We start from the raw sequence: 14,608 nt of genomic DNA on the forward strand, positions 1-14,608 counted from the left end.
CAGCTCACAGAGCTGCAGCCTTCTCCCCCTGCCAGAGTCCAAACCAGGGATATTCCTGGATCAGGGGACACCTAAAGCATGGCGGTTCTTCTGTAATACGTCCTAGATTAGTGTAGCCAAATGCTGTTTGTTCTTTCCAGTTACGTGCATAACTGCTGTTAACATTAAGGAAAGCTATCTCTGGATATCGCTGAAAATCTAGCTTAGTATTGGCTGCTTTCATCTGTGTGTTATTTTCAGATGATTTGCAGATGAATAGCTTGATGTCCCTTTGAAGATAAATGTATTCCATGTGATTTATAACAATCAAAAGCATACATTCACAACACAGAGCTTTCACCGCAACTTAAAATTCATCCTGATTAGAATACAGAGGGCAAAAAGAATCCTCCGTAAAATCACCTTATTGAGGAATGAGAAACTGAGCTCCTCAAATTCATCCACTTCCTTCGACGGACCTTCTCCAGAGACCTAAGAAAGTAGGCTGACTTTGTAATGTGATGGGAAAAAGAGTTCGTTTCAGAGTTGTGGGACTCTCTTGTGTAATGAGCAGCTACGAGGTTATACCAAGGGGCTTTAATCTGAACTCCACTGCTTATCACCACTGTAGAGAAAGAGGCAGTGCCTCTGGAAGCCAAGCGGCAAACTGTTGTGTGTGTTTCGTACAGGCTGTACCATGCTTGTCTAATTTTTTTCCATCCATGTGGGGAATAAATTTTGATATGTGCATTGAGGCATGTGCAGAAGTTCACAACAGAAAGGCATGTTCACAATAGAAACACATGCTGCTGGTGGTAGGCACAGCGGGCACTCGGCTAATCAGCTGGCACATACCTGCCACCCAAATGCTCAACTTACAGGGAACAATGCTTATCATGGTAATATCCATGGGACGAAGTCCAGAGTCAGCTGACAAGCTGCAGAACCATGTGATATAAGAATTTATCACACACATTTGATCATTGCAACAGCTCTTTTCCTAATAACCCATCTCTCCCAGAACTTACTCCGGCAGTCCAAACTTCAGAGCAGCTTTATGTCGTTGTTTTAGAGGAAAATAACCCACCAAAGAAATGTTTTCCCCCAAATTGTGGAATTTCCTCCCGGATCCTGCAGTAGGCAAGATTACTTCTGTGTGCCTACATAGTATTCACTTGGCATTTTAAATTTGCATTTTCTTTGAACAGTGAGACTGTTGGGATTAGGAGACTAGTGAATATCCAAATGCCTGCAAAATACTGAAATGTAATGTCTTTATTTCAAATAACTGAAAAAGCCTCAAATGGAAAAGAAATAGAAACATTTGCTTTTTTTTTTTTTTGACTCTTGAATGAAAAAAGCTGAGCCTTATGGCTGAGGAGTTTGTGTTCATTATTCCTCAAGTGTAATTTTCCCAGCATATTGCATGTCACGTTCAAGGTAATTTATAACTGTACTTATTATTTTTCATCGTGTGTTGGTTTTTTTTCAGGAGGGCAATTCGAGCGGCATTTAAAAGCAAAGAGAGAGCTGCTATTCTCACCACTCACTATATGGAAGAAGCCGAAGCTGTGTGTGATCGAGTTGCAATCCTGGTCTCTGGACAGTTAAGGTATTGTCCACTTCAGTTGTCTGTCGTGTGTTCGAGCCATCAGACACGAAAGGATAAACTTTATTTCTAACTTTATTTTACACAGAATAGTAAAGAAAAGCAATGCAAAGTTCCACAGATCTGTTCCAATAAATGGGATAGGTAGCACAGACAAGGTAATAACATCTACACCTAGGACAATACATGAGGTATTTAACTTTAAGGATATGAACATACACATACTTATTTCTATAAATCCCACACAGTTCCACCATTAGCAAACTTACAGTTGTCGGATGGAAGGTTGTGGCCTCTTTCTTTCCTCACAAGCAGAGTCGTCCACAATGCATTTGCCAGTAGGACCAGATTAAACTTCTAACTGCAGCGAGTAAGGTAGTGGGGACACTTTACCTAGTCCCTTCCCCTGACTATCTATTCTACACCTATATTTATACTCGGCTTGGTCGTTGTAATATCTACCAATTGATTACATATTGTGTAAGATACCTATTATGCCCATATTTGGCGTACATTAGGCTACTCAGGAGGTTACAAAAAGTATGTGCTTGGTTAACAATTTTGTGGCTGTAGCTTGATTTTTTGCTTATCAGAAATAAAATGTACCGGTACCAGGTTGCTCCTGATCTTCTTTGCATGATCTCATTGTGCTGTGCTGAATTTGCGTGATTGTGCAAAACATCCCTGCCTCCCAAAGCTCTCCCCCCAGCCTTTCCTGTGTGCTGTGTGCACCAGACTTGAGACAGGCCTGGGTTTTGCTTTGTTAGCAATCCCTACTTTGGACAAGGCAGATGTTGTTTTGGTCCAGGCTCCCCTACACTGTCCATGCATATTTGGAACTTTGGGGTAAAAGAATATACACATTTTGAACACATTTATCACATTTTTTAAAAGTACAGCCCCCTTGGTTATTCATCGTAAGCCTCTTATACAAGAATCTAATTCATAAAAAGCAACTATTGGAATCAGCTCTGGGTTTTTTTACATGACGGTATTTGTCTCAACAATCCATAGGTGTATTGGTTCAGTTCAGCATCTAAAGAGCAAATATGGCAAAGGCTACTTCTTGGAAATGAAATTAAACGACACAGCGGGCCTACAACAGGTGGAGTTTCTTCACAAGCAGATTTTACACATCTTCCCCAATGCAAGTCACCAGGAAAGGTAACAGTTAATAAATAGAGGATCGGCACTGACAAGAAAAAAAAATATCAAGAATTCCTGTGGCATCTTAAAGTTTAACAGATTTATTTGCGCATAAGCTTTCATGGGCAAAAACCTACTTCGTCAGGTGCATCGCGAAAGCTTCTGCCTCACTAAATCTGTTAGGGTATGTCTACACTAGCTCCCTAGTTCGAACTAGGGAGGCTAATGTAGGCATTCAAAGTTGCAAATGAAGCCGGGGATTTAAATATCCCGGGCTTTATTTGCATCTTCCCGTCCAGGCGCCATTTTTAAATCACCCTAGTCCGAACTAACTGCCTATATGCGGCAGTTAAACGTTGTGACCTGGTAATTTTTTTGCTGAGAGTGACCTTTTCCCCACTCCAAGAAGCTTAGATGGTACCTGTAGTCCTGCAAATACTGAAGGCAGCTTGAACTCTGAAGGCCTCAGTGCTTGGCCACGTCTTTTTTACTTAGTCATCAAGAATTCTTCTGTACGTTCTGTTGAAATGCTAAATTTACTTGAATTTATGTCAGTGGGTAAGTGCCAACTCTTAAGAGTAATACCTTATTCCACTTTGCTGACTGTTCACAAAGGCCCAGGGAGAGGCCATCATAGAAATACCCAAAGAACTCTCTTCAGCTGGGGCTGTTTGGGTGGAGAGATCAGTGTGAGAAAGGAGATCAACGGGGGACAGATTTTTCCATTCTGGATCTTTATTTTTGTCCCGGTCCAAGAAATTGGGGACCTAAGAAACCCTGGCCAGGTGACTCTGTCAGCCTCTTAATTCTTAGGGTGCGACCTTGACATTTCCCCTTTTAAATGGACTAAACCAGGTGGTTGGATTTTTTTGAACTACCCACCGAAGAGAATACCTAATAAGTAAGAGCCTTGCAGATGCCTCTGTTTCAGGTGCCAAAGAGGGATGGCTTCAATTTTTATGGTGTCTTCAAAGGGATCTTGGCTGGTGCATCGGATTCTGGCCAAATCATCTGATCCCAAATGGTCATTCCTGTGACTGTGTCATGACACGATTAGCTTGCAGTGCTTTGCCTATTTCATAGAAAAGGGACTTATACTCAGTCATGTGAAATGTTTTTCTTTCCTTTTGCTTTCAGCAATTGTGACCTGAGAATCTCTCACTGTGTTTTTATTTTATTTTTTTCAGTTTTGCCTCCATTTTGGCCTATAAAATTCCTAAGGAAGATGTACAATCTCTCTCTCATTCTTTTTCCAAGCTGGAAGAAGGTAAGACTAAATATTTGCCAAGCAAACAATGTAAATGGAAATCATTTTGCCTACCATGCAGCCTGCAATATTCTCCCAGATCCTGTGTACCATGTAACATGACTCCTCCTCAAATCTTGCCTCAAAATTCACTTAGTTTGGTTAGCTTTTTCATGTTAACCTCCACTTCATGATTCCTGCCCTTTCAAACTTTCTTTCCTCGTAAAAGACATGAATGTACATAACCATGCTGTACTCTGTACTTGTGTTCACAATTCAAGGTAAAAAGAACGAAACTGATGCAAATGCATCACGAACATGGTTCAGTTCTCATTTCCGTCCGGAAGTACCTAGATCAGATAAATATATTTAATTCTAGAAGGTTCTTCAATCTAGCAGACAAAGGACACAATAAGCCTCAGTGACTGGAAGTTGAAGCTAGAAAGAATCAAACTGGGTATAAAGTGTGAGGCTGTGTCTACACTACGGGACAAAGTCAAATTAAGATATGCAATTTCAGCTACGTTAATTGTGTAGCTGAAGTTGAAGTACCTCAACTCGACTTTTGGCGCTGTCCGCACTGCAGGAAGTCGAAGGGAGAACACTCTCCCTTCGACTTCCCTTACTCTTCATGGAAGCAGGACTATCGGCATCAATCGGAGTGTGCCTGTCAATTCAAATTAGCTGTCTTCACTAGACCCGCTAATTTGAACCCTGGCAAATTGACAGCGGCAGCTTCTATCTTCTCTGTAGTGTAGACGTACCCTGAATGGTTAGCAGTTAGGGTCATTATCCACTGGAATAGAGTACTAAAGACATGTGGTAGATTTTTCATTGTTTAATCTTTAAAGCAGGGGTTCTCAAGCTTTGTGATACCACGACCCCCTAAAATGCTAAATGAATGTGTGTGATCCCCACCCTCACTGCTCTGGGTTGCTTCCTCCCCCTTCTCACCAGACTCCTTGCCCTCCTGGGGTTCCTTCAAGACGTTTGAGGTCCTCAATACCCTTCCCTTCTCCTCGTCTCTTTCACCTCTGTGCCTCTTTCTGTTCCGCGACCCTTTGGTTCCTTCTCTTTCTCTTTCTCTCGCCTCTCCTCCATCCTCCACTCCTCTCTTGTGTCTCCTCTGCCTCCTCCTCTGACCCCTACGTGCCCTTATTTGTCTCCGAGCCCTCTGCCCCGACCCAATCCCCCAGTCTACTGCCTGAGAGACCCCGCCCTCTCCCAGCTGGGGAAGCGTTTGGTCACCCAGCAACCGTGCCCCAGCCAGCTCCTTGCATGTCCGCTCCTGTGCCGGCGCTGGCCTCACTCTCCCGCCGCCTTGCCTCCTGCTGCAGCTGAGCCGTGCACCTGGAGTCCCGCGGTCCTGGCCATGCTGCGTGGCTTGCCGGCAGCTGCCTTCCACTGCCCTGCTGCTCTTCGCAGCCCGGGGGAGAGGGGTTGCAAGTGAAAAACTGACTCCAGCTGCGACCCCCCTTTAAGTTGCTCGCGACCCCCCGAGAGTCGTAACCCACAGTTTGAGAAACGCTGCTTTAAAGTCAAAATTGGATGCGTTTCTTAAAGAGACGCTGCTGCAAATTAATTGCCAGATGGTGATTTATGGCTTGTGTTACACAGTACACCATAGATAAACGTAACAGTCCCTTCTTGCCTTAAAATCCAAGAAGCATGTTTTCGTCCATGGTAACCTTGCCTCTCCCTTATGACCGTCACCAACGCACACATTTTTGTTTGTCTTGGCAATATTGGTTGCATGATCTTTTTGAAAGAAGGCGTTTTTGTGTTTGTCTGAATATTCACTCTCACAGCCCTGCAAGTGAGAACAGACCTCCCTAGGGGTCTGAGAATGACCTTGTTTTAGCATCTCAGGTCAGAATGTCCTGAGCTGAGGGTCTAAACTTTTTTTTTTTTTTTGGGTGAGGGGGCAAGGATACCAGGATATGGGCAGGAGGGATCCCAGGGCATCCCAGTGGGAATGGAGAAAGATTATGGTGGTTGTAGTAAGATGACCAGACATCCTGTTTTTAAAGGGACACTTCCATATTTTAATCCTCCTGAAGGTGTCCTGATCTTCTTGAAAACGGGCACATTGTCCCATATTTTCTGTGTCTCATCAGTTCTGATGGGTCCTGCTGCTGGTCAGATCCCTCCTTGCCAGCTGCTCTCCCACCAGCAGTGAGTGAGGGACCAGCGGCTGATGATGCTGGTGGGGCAGCAAAGCTACAATGCAGGGGTCAGCCAATCCCCCTTCTGGTCCAGCCCCTTTTGCGTGCCAGCGATCAGCCAGCAGAGCCCCACCCCACCCCATCCAGTTTTCTTCTGGCACTGACTGCATCCTTTGACGATGAATTGTTATTAAATGCACTTTCTTTTTCTAACCCTTTTGACAGCAAAACATGCCTTTAATATCGAGGAATACAACTTTTCTCAAGCAACCTTGGAACAGGTATAGGAAGCAAATTTTATTTCATAGCTGTAAAAAAACAAAATCTGTATATTATGGTTTTATAAGGTAAAATTTGTAAAAGTGCCTAAGTCAGAGCAGAAGGGTCATTTCCAAAACTGACATAAGTGCTTAGGGACATAAATCCCATTGACTTTCAAAGCAGGATTGTAAGTAGGAGTGAAAAGACGTGGAAACGACAGTGATTGGAACAAAGCAATTCCTTGTCTTTAGGAATTATTAAAAACATTCTGTAATGTTTTGTATTTAAAAATTCCATGTCATTTGCCAGTGCAAACTGGATGAATCCATGGATTTATTATGGCCAGCAATCGATAACTCTGCAGTTCGCATTTGATGCAGGCTACTTCTTTTGTTGTGCGACAGGCACAAAAGTCCTGACTCTCCATCCTGGGGGGTCAATATACCTATTCATTCTGATTAGGGATGTTAAATAGCATGTAACTGAATTGTCGTGTAACCGCATCAAATGTTAGTGGTTACACGACTATTCGACAGTCTCCCGAAGCAGGGCCGGCAGCCAGTGCGCTCTAGCCCCATCCACAGGGAGCTCCCTGCCACCCCACGGCCTTTCTATCAGGAGCAATGTGGCGTTCAGGAGCCGGTTTAAAAACCAGTTCCCCATACAGACTGGCTTTGCCTGCTGCCCCATGCTGCTGCCTCTAATACAGAGGCAGCAACACTTGGTGGCAGCAGCCCCTATCTATGGGAGACCAGGGCTCCCCACGGACAAGGGCTGCTCTATGGGATGCGGAGCAGCCTCTGTCCGCAGGGAGCTCGGAGCCTCCACACATAGGGGCTTCTGCTACAGAACAGCCTCTGTCTGCAGCGAGCCTGGGCCTGCCACAGACTTAGGCTGCTCTGTGGCAGCCTCCTTCTCTCCCTCCAACAGAGGCAGCAGCCTGAGGGAAGGGAAGAGTCAGGCAGATCTGATGCTTGTGGGGAGCTGGCTGAAAAGCACCTGCTCCTGCCTCCTCCCCGATACAAAGGCAGCAAGGGGTGGGAGGCATGCATGTAGTCAACAGGATTAACAGATAAGCCCAGGCTTATCGGCCAGTCGTGTAGTCGGCCGGTCGTGTAGTTGTTGACCCTAATACATGCATCTGACTAAGTGGCTCTTTGCCCATGAAAGCTTATGCTCCAACACTGAAGTTAGTCTATAAGGTGCCACAGGACTCCTCGACCCTAATACTGATGCAGTAGGTCCCACTTTTGCAATTCATTTCCGTGGATTTTCTCTCATTGGTAGGCGTTCCGATCCTTGCAGTCTGAATCTCTTACACTGAATACACTGTTGACGCCATTTTGGTCTCTTTTTTTTTAAGGTTTTTGTGGAGCTCGTTAAAGAGCAAGAAGAGGAAGATAACAATTTTGGAACCCTAAACAGCACACTTTGGTGGGAAAGAACCCAGGAAGATAGAGTCATTTTCTGAGCTCTTTAAATACCACAGGATGCAGTAGTTGGACACGGCAGCTCACTTTTGTTTGACTCCTTTTTTTCCCTTGTACTGTGTGCTGAGCACTAAGAAAGCAGATAAAGAGATTGATAAAAGTACCTGCCTTGAAAAACACAAATATCTGGAAACGTTGAGCATGGTTCTCCTTCCTGGGTTTATCTATCAATATTATGCAAGCGTGGGGAGTATCTTTATTTGTGAAGATTCTCATCACTAGCATATAATTTGTCTGGTTTTGAAAATTTCGGGTCCATTTGCCTTAGTAGGTCTTGTTTTGAAGTGATCATGGTAAATGGCAAGTTAGTTTCTTTATGATTTCCTGTTTATTTCCACCACCCATGCTCTATGCTTCTAGAACAGTAAAGGGCGATCGTGGCTAGTGGAGGGGCCACATGAGTGGCCCTCCTTCATCTCAGTGGGCCACAAGATTGTCATAACCAAGATGGTCTCCCAGGATAGAGGAGTTTTGCTCATTGTGCTTGTGTACCTAGAATGTGTGGGGCATGCTGACTGAAGCGAAGCAGCATTTTCATTGGATGCAGAGGGCGCGCACGGCTCCGACGATGTTGCATGCGATCAGCACGCGCCTCGCTTCCCATGTCCTCACTTGTGCATGCCACTTCAGTAATACCGGTAGGAAAAATTCTACACAGACAAAAACCGGCAGAATCTGGCAACCCTGCACATGGATGATGGTAAATAAAATGTCTCGTGGGCCCCACGTAGAACCTCGGCAGGTGGCCCACCACTGTTCCAAAAACACCAACCTGGAGCTTGTTCAGCTAGTCGGGATGCGTGTCAGTGCAAGATCGTGTTTTTTCCTTGATTCTCTTCCAAAAGGTTGCTTCCACCAAAGGCAGGGATCCACAGAACCAGGGCAGCAGCACTAGACAAGAGTCAGGGACTTGTCTGAGGTGAAGTAAACATGTACATAGAAAGTGGCTGTTTTAAAGAGGGTCAGTTTTGAGCTTTCACCGTTTACAAGGGTAAGCTTTATCGTCACCTCTCTGCATTAAATTCCACGTCGACGACATTGCTACCCAGACGCCTCACGTAACTGCCTGATTCCAGGATTCATCACTGACTATGGCGCTGATTAATTCAGCCTAAATTGTTTAGATGATACCAAATACCAATATCTATAATTCAGATAACTTGTATGAGGGATGTGAATGAGTAACCGGGTAACCGGTAAGCATCACTCAGTAGAGGGATGCTGTGCTCAGATGTACCTTAACAGGTGATGCTTACTAGGTAATGGTTAATTGGTACCCAGGAGCAGCACCTGCCCCATGGCCTGCTGTGGGTAGAGGCTTGCTCCAGTTCTACTAGCCCCTGCATGGGACTGCCAGCTCCCAGCCCTTGTGGAGGATGGGACCTGGAGTTGGCAGCCCCGCTTAGGGGGCTAAGAGTAGCCAGACTGGAGCTGTCCCTGCCTGCGGGGGAAGGAAGGAGGGAGTCTGCCCCAGCCCACCTAGATTTAACCCACATTACTTTTAACCAGTTAATCAGTTACATGGGATTGGACATCCCTAACTTGTATGTTGGCCTGAAATTCCCCTTGAATCCTGCTGATCAAAATGCTAATGCTCCTGCTTGGTACATATGTTTCAAGTTAACTCTCCTGCCTGCATTATGGATCCTGCTCTGTCACCTCAGTCCTTGAGTTTATTTATTATATCTCGGTTTTAAATTCCTCCTTGTGCTATATGTGGGTTTTAGTATCCACGTGACCATACTTGTTAGACTTTTCTTATCATAACATCCCTCCCGCCTTATGCTGCTTCAGAATGTATAACTTGTGTGTTTTAACCGATCCCTGTTTTTTCCCTTGTTTCTGCCGTTTTCTGGGCTACCACCTCCCCAACTGATCACTAAGCATGAGATCTATAGTATAGTGATGAGGGACACAGCTGTCACTTAACAAACTTGTTTAGAAGAGTCCAGAGCCCCTTTTGCTTGAGTAAAAGTCACAGGGGTGGCGGGGAAGGAAATTCGCCGTTCATCACTAAATAGGGCCCTAAATTATGTAATTAACTTAGCTGGGTATCCACTCAACTTAAAAATGTTTACATGTTAGTATAATATGGTATGTGGTGAACCGTTACACACCTTTTTCATGCAAGTTGGCAGGTGTAACTAATCAAGTTACCTTTGCAAGTTGCATCAATGTATAATGCATGTACTTGTAAGTTTAAATGTGGTTTGCAAAGGCAGATAGGTTCCTTTCATTCTATATTTGTAAAAGCATGAACACCAAATGAGCATATCTTTATGTAACTTACATAAATGTGAGCATTTCTAGTTACGTTCTTTGTTAAAAAAATATTGTTTTGTTGATCACATGTTCTAACGCAGTGTTTAAAAGGCAGTTGTTAGGTGCGTTCTTTTTTGTGAGAGACTGAATTAGCAGGCATATGCACCAATACTTTCTTATCTATTTTATAGCGAGAGTAACGAGGCAATACAATATCATGACAGTGCATTCTTATTTAGATCATGCTCATTTTCTCTCACCATAAACCAAAAAGAGTAAGCTCCAAATACAGGTATTGTCTTGTTATAAAAAATGCTTTTGTTTATCTGTCAAAATTGCCTCTGTAAAAGTAATGGTAAGAAAGCCCATGTGTGGGTTTACATCCTCCGATCTGAGGGTAAATATTTATCCTATTTTGTAGTTTCAAAGAAAAAAAAATCTCTGATTTAAAAATGGAAAGAATCAATTTAATCTAATTATCTATTTGATCTGAGCTTTTTAAGACCTACATTCCAGTGGTTGATCAGTTTATTGCATTGTAGAATGTATTAATTGAAATGCAATTTGCAAATATTGTGTATATCTGAAGACACTTGATACATGAGACATATACCGGTTATATATGTTTACTTTAAGATTAGAAAATTCCTATCTTCTTCCTTTCAGAAATGTTCAAAATGCAGAAAACTATGCCAGAAAGCAAAGATTTATGCTCCCAAACTTTGTGAACCATTGGGCAATAATTAATGCAAAATTGAGTGATGGTTGAATTACATAGGTGTAGGCTTCCATTTATCTCCATGCAAGTCTCACAGTTTCCCTAGTGGGCTCAGGAACGAACCCTATATGAATACAGTTTTTGCTTCTTTCTCTGTACATCTAGGATTGCATGGAATTATGTGGATCTTGTTTCCTTACATACTGCACTTAAGCCTGTGCATCAACTTACACCTAGACATCTTGCATGGGGCTACAGTCCCTATGCTCAGTGGGAATGAAGAGGGTACATTACATTTCAGGAGCTTGTATACAGTCAATCTGGTCACTTTAATTAGCCATGGATAGTGAAGGTAATGTAACTCAGTTTTGTGTTGAAATAGAATGATTATCTGCTGAATTCTTTTAAGGCACTGCCTGGGCCAAATTCTGCTCTGTTACACTGATGCAATTCGTTTGCGATTGTTTAATGTATTTAATGTTTATATCGCAGTAGCATCTAGGGACTGATGCCCTAACGTGCCGGGTGCTGTACAAATGTCAACTAAATGAAAATTCCTTCCCTTAAAGTTTACTACTGACCTAAATCAATTGATTGAATTGCAGTGACAGAGTAGAAGTTTGTTCAATTTAATAATAGTTTCTCTGTATTTATAACAAAGATGAGGCAGATGATAATAGTTACCTAAAGCTTATGTGAATGTGCTAATTATTCCATTTATCCAACAGATTTGTTTTACTCTGGTACTTTCTTTATGGGGATATTTCCTCTGATTACATATCTACTGAACTCACCTTCCATTGCTTACACTCATAAGGCATGATCCAAAACCCATTAAGTCGATATAGCAGGAGCCTTTCCATTGACTGCAGTAGGCCTAAGATCAGGATCATGCCCCTTGTATTGCATTGTCTGTGAGGGAATAATAACCCACACTACACATTCATTATGTGAATAAAAAGTAATGTGTATGCCTTATATTTTGCCAACACACTAATAATTTGTTTTGCTTTTGATCATCTGACAGTTAAACACTTATATAGACTCACTTTACTTTTCTATAATCATTTGTTAGTGTTTGCAGTCTTACTTGGTTATTATGCAAAATCTGAATCCTTGTTTCATTTATTTCACATTCAGATAGTGTGAACGCTCACACACTGGCATATTCAATGTGTATGCGTTGCTAGTAGCAGACGACATAGCTTCAGAAAAACACAGTTGGCCAAAAGGTTTGAAAAACTTAAACATAAAATTGAATTTTTTCTCTCTCAAAAGGCTCATAGAGAATAGAGAATAGGAAGATCATCTAGCCTCCTGCCTTTGGGGCAAGTTGAACCTTTGTCTTACTCCAGAATCAAATCCATTCCAGATTTGACAGTTTAAATTTGTTTATCCATCTTGATAAACTTATACGTGCCCTTCAGCTCATAGAGTTTAACAATATTATTCTTCATGTTGAGGTGCTCCAAACTTTAGAGTACACCCTCTGGTCTTATTTTGCCCAATCTCTAAACTCATGTCATTTTGGTCACTTCTGCTTTCCACTGTGTTCAGAATGACTCCAACACGGTGTAATCTGTTTTATCAGTGTACAGTTTGCTCTTTCCTCTGATGTATGAAAATACTGTGTTTGCTAGGTTCTGATAATCTGTAATACTTGAAGCCTCTTTGCAGTTTGATTCTCTATCACGTATAATTCCTTTGTAGCTACAGCCACAGAGTTTTGCATTCTTTCATAATCGTCAGGTAACATTGTTTCGACTTTTCTAATACAGGTTGAACCTCTCTAGTCTGGCACTTGACTGGTTTATAGCCAGAGAATTTGCCGAACTACAGGAAGTCAATATTATCTAGCAGCGTTTTCAACACTTCCACTGCTTACTGGACTCTTAGAAAACATTTAGAGGTAAAGTAGAGCTAACTAACAGCACAGAACACTGTGAGCCAGGACTGGTGGCTGTGAACAAACTTTGTGGGACTGTGGGAAAGTTGGCCACGCCCATGATAAGTGGACATATGGCTCACTAACATCATGCCGGACCACAAATGTTGCCAGACCAGAGAGTGCTGGACAAGAGAGGTTCAACCTGTACGGTTTGATTTTCTGATAAGTTTGTAACGAACTTTTCTAATGATCCATATCAAAGACTTCATTAAAATCTAGAAGTAATATACCCAGAAGTATTCTAATCTACACTGCAGTGACCCCATTGATGGTTACTCTTGAATTCAGAGAGATGTAAGTCAGAGCATAATTTGCCCCATTGAGTCCACTACATATTTAGTGTCTAATAGATCCCAAAACAGATAATTATGTGGAAGTTCAAATATATTGGAAGTACAATGAAAGACAATAACAGCTTAAAGTTTTAGCACTGAAATATTACATTTGTGCTCTGTGGCTTTTCTTGGTATTTAGGTATAAATAATCAACTGAACTCAAACTATATGTTAGAGAGAGGTAATACACATCCTGGGAAGTGACAATGGAACCGGATGTCAGGTAGTTGTGGGTTCCAGGTCTGGCACTGATTAACACTGTGTGAAGTTGGGCAAGTAACTTAATTCCCCTCTCTGTGACACGGGTCTAATAATACTTATCTACCTCACAGAGATGATGTGAGGATCAATTAGTTAAAAGTGTATACAAAACTTTTGAAGATAAAAATGCTGTAGCAGTATTATAAGGATGTATTTTTGTATTGGAGTTCTAATAATTCAAATTTTGTTCACGTTACCATGAGAAATCCCTATTTAAAATATATTGTACAGTTGCAGTTTTACATGAGGTGTATAATATTCTTTAGAAGCAAGAATATAAGATTATTTTTATTTAAACATTGTTGGCATTCTGTTAATGCACATCCTGAGATCAGTCATCTGCTTTCTTGGGCATTTCTGTTGTCTAATTTTGTATGTATGTTTATTTTTCTTTTAGCACGTAGCTATTTTTTTTCCCAAAAGAAAGATGCGGTTGAAATAAAGATGGATTGCTGATGCTCACACTTTAGAGTATATCTGTTTTCCGCCATGCTAAATGTAAGGAATAATCGGTAAAATATTCAGACGCGCCAAAATGACTTCAGAGCATCAGTCTTGTTCATCTTCAATTGAACATAGTCTCCTAAGTCACTAAGGACCATGACAATGAAGTTGTATGGGGGTATAGGTGATACATTCAGCTATTAGTTCTAGTAGCTGGAAAGTTTATGCCTTCATGTCCTAAAGCAAATTTTTCACTTTTTTTGGCCATTTGCTTAACACTCATGAAAAGTGCTGGACACCTCTATAAATTGAGGTCCTGTAGCCACAGAACACATAGGGCACATCTGCACAGTAGAGCTAAACTCAGTTACTCGACTTGTGCTATGCTAATTGCGTAGCTTATTTCTAGCTTATTTATAACTTATTTCGACTTTTGGCGCTATCTACTCCGCAGTTATTTTGAGATAGGGAAGCCAGAGGAAACGTGCGCTTACTCCTCATACAGTGAGGGTTACAGGCGTTGAAGAAAGAAGCCCATTATCTCAAATTTATTTCGAAATAACAGGCTTGCTGTGTAGACACGCACTACATTATTTCGGAATAACTGACGTTATTAGCTGACGTTATTCCAAAGTAATGCTGCTGTGTAGACATAGCCATACATTAAAGGCAGCAGCAACTCAAGTTGCTCCATATTGTCTGGCTAGTGATCTGAAATGTTAAAGGATCACCTCCGGGAGAGAG

General features: G+C 42.1%; 1 protein-coding gene across 2 annotated transcripts in view; it reads left to right on the plus strand.

Moving 5' to 3' along the window:
• Positions 1-13,884, plus strand: part of ABCA5 (ATP binding cassette subfamily A member 5) — a 79,180-nt gene extending 65,296 nt beyond the window's left edge. For both annotated transcript variants that reach the window (XM_075903999.2, XM_075904000.2), the window contains exons 36-40: positions 1,472-1,591; positions 2,603-2,752; positions 3,922-4,001; positions 6,371-6,426; positions 7,770-13,884. In XM_075903999.2, coding sequence (XP_075760114.2) covers positions 1,472-1,591; positions 2,603-2,752; positions 3,922-4,001; positions 6,371-6,426; positions 7,770-7,877 — 514 coding nt within the window. In that variant the 3' untranslated portion in view covers positions 7,878-13,884. The remainder of the gene's footprint in view (positions 1-1,471; positions 1,592-2,602; positions 2,753-3,921; positions 4,002-6,370; positions 6,427-7,769) is intronic.
• Positions 13,885-14,608: the final 724 nt, after the last annotated feature.

This window comes from Pelodiscus sinensis, chromosome 20, assembly GCF_052426305.1.
Source record: "Pelodiscus sinensis isolate ZL-2025 chromosome 20, ASM5242630v1, whole genome shotgun sequence".
Classification (NCBI taxonomy): Eukaryota; Metazoa; Chordata; order Testudines; family Trionychidae; genus Pelodiscus; species Pelodiscus sinensis.